The sequence below is a fragment of the Coffea eugenioides genome, unplaced genomic scaffold, assembly GCF_003713205.1.
Source record: "Coffea eugenioides isolate CCC68of unplaced genomic scaffold, Ceug_1.0 ScVebR1_1236;HRSCAF=2056, whole genome shotgun sequence".
Classification (NCBI taxonomy): domain Eukaryota; kingdom Viridiplantae; phylum Streptophyta; class Magnoliopsida; order Gentianales; family Rubiaceae; genus Coffea; species Coffea eugenioides.
This window is the reverse complement of record NW_020861623.1, coordinates 1-11526: the sequence shown is the minus strand read 5'-3', so window position 1 is coordinate 11526 and position 11526 is coordinate 1. Positions and strand designations below refer to the sequence as shown.

The window sequence follows — 11526 nt, the reverse complement described above, 5'->3', positions numbered from 1 at the left end:
ATCCAATCGAGCAGATTCTTCTTTTTCTTCAATTTCACCGTCGGAGTTGCACTCATTCTATGTGAATTGGAAGTTGTTGAATCTTGATTTTCTTTCAGCTTTCCTCTTCTTCATTGGACACTCACTCATGTAGTGTCCAAGTTGGCCGCATTCATAGCATTTGTCACCTTATTTTTTATTGGTCTCATGCTTTCCTTTGTTTCTTACATTGTTGAATTGATTAGAATCTGAATTGCTAGATCCTCCTCTTCTAAATCTCCTTTTCTTGAAGATTCTCCTAAAACTTTATATGATGAGAGCAAGATCATTGTCATCAACATCCAAATCTTCTCCATCCAATGAAACAGAATCATCTTCATCTTCAGATGCTTTTAGAGCAATGCTCCATTTTACCTTCGCATCTTCTTCTTCCTGTTCTTTGGTCTTAAGTTTCAACTCATAAGATGTTAAGAATTTACAAGAGATTCAATAGGTATACAATTCAGATCTCTTGCCTCTTCAATAGCAATCATTTTACTTTCCCAATCTTTAGACAGAGCATTCAAGATATTTCTATTTTTCTCTCCTAATGTATATTCCTTTTCTAGAACCTCTAAATTTTTAATAAGATCATTGAATCTACAATACATTTGATCAATATTTTCATGAGGTTCCATCTTAAACGACTCATATTTAGTAATCAAGATAGATTTCTTTTGTTCTCTAACATTCTCACTACCTTCATGAATTTCTCTCAATTTGTCCCAAATTTCTTTAGTTGACTTACAACCCTTAACTCTAATAGATTCATTGGAGTTTAAAGCACTATATAACACATTCATAACTTTTGCATTTAAGGTGAGATGAATTCTATCCACAGTAGTCAGTTCATTTCTTGTTTTTGGTCTAGGTCTATGAGTATTTTCATCTATAACAGAGGCATTATATGGACCTTCACTAACAATAAACCACAATTCATTATTAATTGATTGCAAAAAGATAATCATTCTTTCTTTCCAACTCACGTAATTTGACCCATTAAACATTGGAGGTCTAATCACAAATGGGAAAAATACACTTTTCATCCTCAAAGTTTGGGCTGTTGACTAATTTCATCCTCAAAATTTCACCCAAAATACATTTCATCCTCAAAGTTACGTAATTTTGGCCAATTAAGGACAATTGATGAGAAATGAAGAAATTGGTATTAGACCCAACTGTAAACCCAACAAAAAATGGATTTAACCGAATGGAGCCATTTTTTAACGGAACAAAAAATGTTGCAACGGACGAAAACCAACATTCTTCTCCTTCTTCCCTCTGCCTTTTTGCAACCCCAAAATTTTTTTCCGAATCTCTGGATTTCTTAGGCGCTTGCAAATGCCAAATCCAGTTTTAGGGCTCATTTACTTGGTGGAGGTTGATTTCCACTACATCCCCATCCCCAACACCCACCTTGGTTTCTTCCTCCTCCACCTCCCCATCCCCAACCGTCTCTTTCACCCTCTCTACCACCACCACCACCTCCACCACCACCACCACCTCCTCCTCCTCCTCCACTACTACCGCCGCCACCACCACCACTCCCACTTCCCCAACCATGGCCTCCACCATTTCCACCACCACCGCCTCCTCCTCCACCCGCACCCCCACCCGCACCTCCACGTCCATCTCCACCGCCACCACTGCCAGCACCTCCGCCACCACTACCTCTCCTTCTACCGCATGTATGTTTTCCTTTCCTTTTCCTCCTTCCACCACCTCTCCCTCCACCACTACCACTTCCACAGCCTCCACCTCCACCTCCACTGCCACCGCCACCACCACTGCCTCCACCCCCTCCTTCTCCTCCACTACCTCCATAGTGCGCAACCTGATTGCCATTTACTTCCAGAACTCGTACCGTTATGGTGATCAGTCACATTCCCATCCTTTGCATGTTGACCATTTCCACTCTCACTTCCCCAACCACCGCCTCCTCCTCCACCCCAAAACAATAGATGAGATTATCTGAGGATGGGTGGAGAGATTGTGAAATATGGATATGATATCGAGCTTAGCCTGCACGCTCAGATTCTGGAAACCGCGTTCTTCTGCCAATTGGGAATTCAGAGATCCAACCAGGATTCAGACAGCCCCAGATGCTACGATTGCTAACTTGTTAGCGAAGCAAGAAGAAAGAACCAAGAGGGCTGCTGCTGCAAGGTCAATCAATGACTCTTTTTGGCATTGAATGATCTCCAGCAATACTGGTATGGTACCAGAATTTGCAATTCGGATCTTGTTTCTGCAAAATCATAGCAAAATTAGATGGGGAACAATTCTACAGCCAATGCCTCGGATGCAACTTCAAAAATTGCAAATTTTAACTGATGCAAACAATACCTTTCATTGTGAAAAGCTAGACAAAGCAGAGCAGAGTGCCGCTTCAGTGGCTTCATAAACTTGCTTACGAAGCATCGTAACGAGCCGAGAAATGATCCCTCTTTCTGCTAACTTCTGTCTTAGTTTGGTTGCAAGTTTACCAAGTTCTTTGGCAGCTAAAATTTGAGCTTCCCGTTTATTAGATAGAAGGGCTTCCACTATCACATCTTCCATGGTTGGAAGCCCTCTATCCCCCTTAGTCACTTCTCAACTCTCTTTATGTGAATTTGAAAATATAGAAATTTAGTATTTGATTGCTTCAAGGTGGTGTAAGGTTTGGCTTTTGGAAAAAAAAATTTTGGGGTTGCAGAAAGGCAGAGGGAAGAAGGAGAAGAATGTTGGTTTTGGTCTGTTGCAACAATTTTTGTTCTGTTAAAAAAAGACTCCATTCGGTTTAACCCATTTTTTGTTGGGTTAACAGTTGGGTCTAACGCCAATTTCTCTATTTCCCGTCAATTGTCCTTAATTGGCCAAAATTACATAACTTTGAGGATGAAATGTGTTTTAGGTGAACCTTTGAGGATGAAATTGGTCAACAGTCCAAACTTTGAGGATAAAAAGTGCATTTTTCCCAATCACAAGTTGTCCTTCAAAAAACATGGTATTGTTGGTTGTCATCTTTACTCCTAAATCGCTTGAGCTTAATCACTAGGAGGTCAAGTTTTGATACCAATTGTAAGGATCGAAAACAACCTAAGAGGGGGTGAATTAGGTTGATTAAGAAACTATTCAGATTATGGGTACTTTTTTGCTTAATATGAAATTCATCCTCTTTTCTAAACGATCATACAATGAATCAATTAATGAAGGAATAATATCACTTGAGAGAAGTAGAAGAGATATGCAATTTAAGAATCACAAGATAATAATCAATAAATAAGAAGGGAAGAGTTGCAAACAAATTGACTACCAAACTCCTCTTGAGCTCAAAGTTCAATTTACAAAACAAGTTTCTTCAAGTTGGTGAAATACAACCAATCTTGTGTACAAAGGAAGGTTCACTTCCTTCTTGCCCCAAGTTTCACTCGGTCAGGTTAGGAAGTTTTACTATCCCTCATGACAACCCTCTCAGAGTTACACTATTGAAGTATTCACTCACAAATGAAAAACTTACAATGAATTTCACACCACCAAAACTACAAATCTTTTTTGGTGAGTGTTTTTTCACTAAAACTATTCTAGATCTTTTGTATCTTCAGTGTGCAAAAACTATTTGAAATTTCTGATCATGCTCTATTTATAAGAGACCAAGAAAGTACTTCATTAATACTTCCAACGGATAGAAAGTAGCTGAAGAGTCAACTAGTTGTTGGGAGTATCAGACGTCCGGTACATCCGAAGCATGCGTCCGACAGCAGGCAGTGAGTTTGAAAAATCTTTTTCAATTCTAGCGAACGTCCGGTACTTGCATCCGAAAGCAGACAATGAGTTAGAAGAAATATCTCAATTCTATCGGACGTCTGGTATTGTCTTTGTGAGCGTCCGGCAGCTTTCGTCGAGTTTGAAGGATCCTATCGAACGTCCGGTATTTCTGTCCGATAGCAAACAAAGAGTTTGAAGGATTCTATCGGATGTCCAATGCTTGCATTCGATCGAGGTCAGTGAGATAGGGGAAATGTCTTATTTCCTTTGGATGTCCGGTGATGGAGTTCTTCATGTATCCAAAGTTGCGCAATGATTATCGGACGTCTGATCCTGTCTTCACAAGCGTCCGACAGCTTTCAGCAACCTTTGTTTCTTTCAATTGCACTTGATCTTTAAATCTGATTTGCTTCATAACTGAAAGTATATCTTGAAGAGATATTAGTATCATCCATTTGTTTTGTAAACATAAAAAACTAAGGATTAAGATCAACAGGTTAATTAATAGGTTTATGGAATCTTTATGCCAATCACATTGGGAGGCGGCTAAGAGGGATTTTAAGATACATTAGAGGTACACAATCTGATGGTATCTTTTATGCATATGCTAACAATTCTAGTGTTATTGGCTTTACAGACAGTGATTGGGCTGGTGATATGATTCAAAGAAGGAGTACGTCAGGTTATGCCTTTTATTTATGCAAAGGTGTATTTTCATGGATTTCTAGAAAAACAACATGTTGTGGCATTATCCATAGCTGAAGTGGGATATATGGCAAGTGCATATAGTGCTACTCAGGCATTATGTTTGAGAAGAATGTTTGATTTTTTACGACATGAACAAGTTAGTTCTACCAAGATTTATTATGATAGCAAGTCTGCAATTGAGTTGTTAAAGAATCTGGTATTTCATGGAAGAAACAAGCACATTGATATCAAGTTTCACCTCATTTGTAAACTAGATCAAGATCAAAAGATTGCCATTAATTATTGCAATAGTGAAGATCAAATGGTGGATATTTTACAAAACCACTGAAGGTGGAGCGGTTCTTAAGTTAAAAAAGATGCTTGAAGACATTGATTTAAAGTAGGCAATGTAGGATTATTAAATCAAGTGTTTTTAGGATTTATTTATTTATTTAGAAAACTACTTATTTTGTTGTTTAGTTGTGATTTCCTGTTATTAGTATGTTTTGGTAGTTTGAATCCCAATAGGATTTTGACACTTGCTAGTTTATATAAAGACTATAATTTTTTATCTATCGATGTAAGAGAGAGAAAAGATTTAGAGTGTTAGTAAGAAAAACCTCCGAGTTCCGTTTCTTCTATTATGTTTTCGGGTTTCGGGATTTATTTTGTCTTTTTCTTCTTTTGCTCATTCATATATAGTCAAGAAAGTCTTGTGGCTTATATTTGATCTGAGAGGCTTATTACATTGTAAAATATTTTTTGGGCCTACATATATGGATGATTACTTGATATAGCGCTCTCATAATAATCTAGAAGAAATTTTTTTTATACCTATCCAAAATGGCAAGCTCAAGAATCAACGATGATCGCAGCAATCGATCTGCTGCTTTTAGAGCAGTCTTAGAGGGGAAAAGACGGTCAGTAGAAAACTTTCGCAGTTTCTGGAAGGAAGAAAGTGTGAAACCACTTGTTAAATGTGGTGATACTGTTCTCCATTTTCTGGCCATTCACGGAAATGCGGCTGCCTTCGAATTACTTCTCCAAGATGGTCTTGTGACCAGTGAAACTCTGAAGGCAAAGAATGTCAACGGCGACACTGCATTGCATGAAGCTGCAAGATTTGGCCACAAGGATGTTGCAGAGATCATGTTAAGGACAGAAAACGATTTAGTGTCTGAGAGCAACAAACTGGGTGAAACCCCTCTTTTTGTGGCTGCGGCATGTAGGAAAAAGGAAGTTTTCTCACTCCTGGAAAAGCATATCGGTGATTGTATGATGAGGAGGAATGACGGATGGCATATTGGTGATTGTATGATGAGGAGGAATGACGGATGCACAATCCTTCATGCTGCTGTAATTGGAGAATGTTACAGTAAGCTTCTCTATCGAGTAAAATTTTGATTGCCTCTGCAAAAGCAGTCAAGTTTTTGGCTGAATTCGAATGTTTGTTCAGTTTATCAGATTATGCTATCTTATCTTTTGTCTAGGTCTATGCTGGTCGAATATGATGTGGGATGTTGTTGCATTATATGTTAGTCCTTTTCAAGTTTACTGCTTCCTACATGTTTCACTCTACTGTATCAGCAGGTTTGGCAATTGGCATATTGGAGTCGTATCCTGATCTTGCTGGCAAACGTAATGAAAAAGGAAAAACTGCTTTACATATTTTGGCTGCAAAACCAGAGTCCTTCCGGAGTGGTTCTGCCTTTACGCTCAAAGATCTTGGGAGGAAGTCCCTCATTCCTCTGCATATACTCCGACCTATAATCTATTCTTGTAAGTGTTGCAACATAAGACTTTTCCCAGTCTTAAGAGACATTCAAATTTCTTTAAGTACTTAAGTATCCTACCCGTCAAGTTGATTAGGCAAATTGACAATAATCATTCGGTTGAATGTGATATGGTTTTGAAATCCATCAAGATCTTACCAAGCATATGATTATTCCCTCCGACACTGGGAGACAAAAGTTTGCAACTAATTGTTAGTGTAGTATGTCCTGGGTGTTGAATTCAAAGCCAAGCCTCAATTGATGACTTTTTCAAGCCAAAATTGAGGACTTTGAATTCTTTGGCCTAAATTTCTAAATCCCACATCGATTAAGTTTAACATTTGAGAGGTTGTTTGAGAACTATAAATAGCTCTCAAACAAACCAATTCAAGTACACCAAGCAAGAGCCAATAACTTGCTTTCTTCTCTCTCTTTGTAATATTTCTTCTAGTGAAATATTAAATTGTCGGTAGTGTCCGAGGACGTAGGCAAATTAGCCGAACCTCGTTAAATTCTGGTGTTCTATTTTATTGTCAATTTAGTAGCTATATTTGTAGGTATATTTGTAGTGAGTTATTGTGCAATTAAGTGCATATATAGGTGATTCTGTCTAGGAAATTGGTACTTAAGCAGGCCAGTGTGCCTCACCAAATATTTCCTGGGAATTACCATTTTGCAATTTTAGGTACAATAATTTACTCGTTATACCTTAACTTTGGTAGGGCTTCCGCAACAATTGGTATCAGAGCTCGAGGTTTCTTAGTATGCTCTGTGGTTGCAGCATGGTCTGATCTTCCACATCAGAAAAGATTTCTTGGGCTATTGTTACTCTACATTTAGGAGCTACTAAATATAATTTGTAGAGATGGCCGAAAGTAGATCTTCATCTACAATGCAAGCATCAACAAGCTCGTCATTATCTATTATGGCGAGAAATGTTATGACGAATACAAAATTAAATGTGGAGACATTTGATGGTACCGGTCATTTCGGCATGTGGCAAAGTGAGATTCTAGACGCGCTCTTTAATCAAGGTCTAGACATTGCCATCGAAAAAGAGAAACCAGAAGAGATTGAAGAGAAGGAATGGAGGACGCTAAATCGTTTAGCGTGTGGTACAATTCGATCGTGTCTTTCAAGGGAACAAAAATATGTGTTCTCAAAAGAAACCTCTGCAAATAAATTATGGACTGGATTGGAGGAGAAGTTCTTGAAGAAAAATTGTCAGAACAGGCTCAACATGAAGAAGCGTTTATTTCGCTTCACTTATGTTCCTGGCACAACTCTAAGTGATCACATCACTAATTTCAATCAGTTAATCACTGATCTGATGAATTTAGATGTGACATTTGAAGACGAAGATTTGGCTCTCATGTTGTTGGGATCTCTTCCTGAGGAGTTTGAGCATCTTGAAACAACTCTACTCCATGGGAAAGCTGAGGTGTCCCTCAGTGAAGTTAGCTCTGCCCTGTACAGCTATGAGCTCAGAAGAAAAGACAAGCAAAATAGCAGAGATGGAGCAGCAGAAGCTCTGGTAACTAGAGGACGCTCACAAAACCAGAGAAAGGGGACGAGAAGAAGATCCAAGTCAAGAGCCAGACTAAGTAAAGATGAGTGTGCCTTTTGCAGAGAGAAAGGGCACTGGAAGAAGGACTGTCCAAAACTGAAGGGTAGACCTGACAAAGAAAAAGCTGTTGCGGATTCAAATGTATCTGAGTGCATTGATCAAAACTCAGATTTTTCATTAGCTGTCATGCCTACTGGTCATTCTAGTACATGGCTATTGGACTCAGGTTGTAGCCATCATATGACGTCCAATAGAGAATGGTTCTTTGATTTCAAGGAAAAAGAAGGTGGAGTCGTCTACACGGCAGATGAGACCACATTAGCAACAAATGGGGTTGGTTCAATTCGGCTGAGGAATCAGGATGGATCAATTAAGATTCTAACTGATGTCCGATATGTGCCAGAATTGAAAAAGAACCTCATTTCTGTGGGAGTACTAGAATCAATGGGCTACAAGGTGTCGGCATATAATGGAGTGATGAAAATCATTTCAGGTGCATTGGTGCTGGTGAAAGGAATCCGGAAAAATAATAACTTGTATTACTATCAAGGTAATGCAGTTGTTGGAGTAGCGGCCGTGGCTTCCAGTGATGATCGAGAATTGAAAGTAACCAGATTATGGCATATGCGCTTAGGGCATGCCGGAGAAAAATCTTTGAATCTTCTGATGAATCAAGGACTATTAAAAGGAGCCAGTGTTTGCAAGTTAGATTTTTGCGAGCATTGTGTCAAAGGAAAGCAGACAAGGGTAAAATTTGGCACTGCAATTCACGATACCAAGGGTATTTTGGATTATGTGCACTCTGATGTGTGGGGACCTTCCAAAACAACTTCTTTGGGAGGCAAGAATTATTTTGTTACCTTTGTCGATAACTTTTCTCGAAGAGTATGGGTGTATACTATGAAGGCGAAAAGTGAAGTATTGGGAATTTTCATCAAGTGGAAAAAGATGGTGGAAACTCAAACAGAAAGAAAGATCAAACGCCTTCGAACAGACAACGGAGGTGAATACACTAGTGATCCGTTCATGGAGGTCTGTGAAAATGAAGGCATTGTTCGGCACTTCACAGTCAGAGATACACCACAGCAAAACGGGGTGGCAGAGCGTATGAACCGGACATTGGTGGAGAAAGTTCGGTGTATGTTGTCCAATGCTGAGTTGGGCAGACAATTTTGGGCTGAGGCCTTAGCATATGCAAATCACCTCGTTAATCGCTTACCATCAACTGCTATTGGCGGCAAAACGCCATTAGAGAAATGGTCGGGAAAACCTGCTACAGATTATGATTCCTTACATGTGTTTGGTTCTACTGCATATTATCATGTTAAAGAATCAAAGTTGGATCCAAGGGCGAAGAAGGCGCTCTTTATGGGGATCACAACAGGCATTAAAGGTTATCGCCTTTGGTGTCCCGAAACGAAAAAGATAGTTTTCAGCAGGGATGTCACCTTTGATGAATCTACCATGTTAACAAAGGTAGATGTACAGCAGAATGATAGTACTCCCCAACAGGTGGAGAGCACTCCTAAGCAGATGGAGTTTGAAAGAAGCATTATCAGACCAGCAGTGGATATCGGAGTAGATGAAAGGACTCCTATGGTAGAAGAAGAATCAACTGAAGAAAATGTTCCAGTTGAAGAACTTTCACAGCAACATGAATCAATTGCAACCAGTAGGCCAAAGAGGACAATCAGAAAACCTGCTCGTTTTGCTGATATAGTGGCCTATGCATCCCCAACCATAAAAGTTGATATTCCTGCCACTTTCAATGAAGCAGCTCAAAGTTCGGATAAAGAAAAGTGGAGGATTGCAATGGATGAAGAAGTACATTCCCTTCATAAGAATCAAACATGGAGGCTAACCAGTCTTCCAAAGGGAAAGAAGGCAATCGGATGCAAGTGGGTATATGCAAAGAAGGAAGGATTTCCTGACAAGTCTGGTGTTCGCTACAAAGCAAGATTGGTGGCTAAAGGCTACGCTCAGAAGGAGGGAATTGATTACAACGAAGTGTTTTCTCCAGTCGTGAAACATTCCTCCATCAGAATTTTATTGGCTTTGGTAGCACAATTGGATCTGGAACTTGTCCAATTAGATGTAAAAACTGCGTTTTTACATGGTGACTTGGAAGAGGAAATCTACATGACTCAGCCAGAAGGATTCAAAGTTGCTGGTAAAGAAAAGATGGTATGCAAGCTTGACAAATCGTTGTATGGATTGAAGCAGTCTCCAAGACAGTGGTATAAGCGATTTGACAAGTTTATGATGGGGCAAAGGTACACAAGAAGCAAATATGATGATTGTGTATATTTGCGCAAGCTACGAGATGGATCCTACATATATCTTCTTCTTTATGTTGATGATATGTTGATAGCTTCCAAGGATCAAGGTGAGATTGAAAAATTGAAATCTCATTTGAGTCGGGAGTTTGAAATGAAGGATCTCGGCGAAGCCAAGAAAATTCTCGGCATGGAGATAAGTAGAGATAGAAGATTGGGGAGGCTTTATTTGACACAGAAAGAGTATCTTAGTAAAGTATTAAAGAGGTTTGGTATGAATGAAAAGACTAAACCTGTTAGTACTCCACTTGCTCCTCATTTCAAGTTTAGTGCATCGTTATCTCCAAAGAATGATGCAGAACGAGAATATATGGCAAAGGTACCGTATGCAAATGCGGTGGGTAGCTTGATGTATGCTATGGTGTGTACAAGGCCCGACATTTCACAAGCAGTTGGAGTTGTGAGCAGGTACATGCATGATCCTGGCAAGGAGCATTGGCAAGCTGTGAAATGGATTTTACGGTATATTTTGAACACCGTAGATGTTGGATTAGTATTTGAGCGGGATGAGAAGATTGGTCAAGGCGTAGTTGGATATTGTGATTCCGACTACGCAGGAGATCAAGATACACGTCGATCAACGACTGGGTATGTTTTTACACTTGCTAAGGCACCAGTCAGTTGGAGGTCTACCTTACAGTCAACAGTTGCTTTGTCTACTACAGAGGCGGAGTATATGGCAGTTACGGAAGCTGTTAAGGAAGCAATTTGGCTTCATGGATTGCTTGATGAATTGGAAATTGGACAGAAGTCTATCAAAGTTCATTGTGATAGTCAGAGTGCTATTCATTTAGCAAAGAACCAAGTTTATCATGCAAGGACGAAGCATATCGACGTACGGTATCATTTTGTGAGGAAGATTTTGGAAGATAGTACGATACTACTTCAAAAGATTCAGACCAAGGAGAATCCTGCTGATATGCTTACGAAGGTTGTGACAACTATCAAATTCCAACATTGTTTGAATTTGATAAATGTTGTGCACGACTTGAAGATTGGCGCTTGACAACGCATTTGAAGACACCACCGAATTTGAGGGAAAAAAAATTTGTATTTTTGGTGGGATTAGAAATTATGCCAAGGTGGAGATTTGTTGAATTCAAAGCCAAGCCTCAATTGATGACTTTTTCAAGCCAAAATTGAGGACTTTGAATTCTTTGGCCTAAGTTTCTAAATCTCACATCGGTTAAGTTTAACATTTGAGAGGTTGTTTGAGAACTATAAATAGCTCTCAAACAAACCAATTCAAGTACACCAAGCAAGAGCCAATAACTTGCTTTCTTCTCTCTCTTTGTAATATTTCTTCTAGTGAAATATTAAATTGTCGGTAGTGTCCGAGGACGTAGGCAAATTAGCCGAACCTCGTTAAATTCTGGTGTTCTATTTTATTGTCTATTTA

General features: G+C 39.3%; 2 protein-coding genes across 2 annotated transcripts; one reads left to right on the top strand and one right to left on the bottom strand.

Annotated features, from left to right (window-relative positions):
• Positions 1–446: 446 nt before the first annotated feature.
• LOC113755138 (keratin, type I cytoskeletal 9-like) lies at positions 447–2577 on the bottom strand. The gene is made up of 4 exons (XM_027299203.1): positions 2387–2577; positions 2164–2266; positions 1522–1852; positions 447–592 (listed from the first exon to the last, which is right to left on the bottom strand). The coding sequence occupies exons 1-4, from the start codon at positions 2575–2577 to the stop codon at positions 447–449; spliced, it is 771 nt and encodes a 256-aa protein (XP_027155004.1).
• A 2718-nt stretch (positions 2578–5295) lies between these two features.
• On the top strand, positions 5296–5723 carry LOC113755136 (ankyrin repeat domain-containing protein 65-like). Its single transcript, XM_027299202.1, has 2 exons — positions 5296–5625; positions 5682–5723. The coding sequence occupies exons 1-2, from the start codon at positions 5296–5298 to the stop codon at positions 5721–5723; spliced, it is 372 nt and encodes a 123-aa protein (XP_027155003.1).
• Positions 5724–11526: the final 5803 nt, after the last annotated feature.

Bases quoted from the DNA above. Each gene is read 5' to 3' on its own strand.
- LOC113755138 (XM_027299203.1), bottom strand. From the start codon at position 2,577: ATGGAAGATGTGATAGTGGAAGCCCTTCTATCTAATAAACGGGAAGCT. The intron at 2,267-2,386 runs GTCTAGCTTTTC...ATGATTTTGCAG, and splicing joins GCGGCACTCTGCTCTGCTTT to AAACAAGATCCGAATTGCAA. The intron at 593-1,521 runs GTGGTGGTGGTG...TTAAAAATTTAG, and splicing joins TAGTGGAGGAGGAGGAGGAG to AGGTTCTAGAAAAGGAATAT.
- LOC113755136 (XM_027299202.1), top strand. From the start codon at position 5,296: ATGGCAAGCTCAAGAATCAACGATGATCGCAGCAATCGATCTGCTGCT. The intron at 5,626-5,681 runs GTGTCTGAGAGC...TGCGGCATGTAG, and splicing joins TAAGGACAGAAAACGATTTA to GAAAAAGGAAGTTTTCTCAC.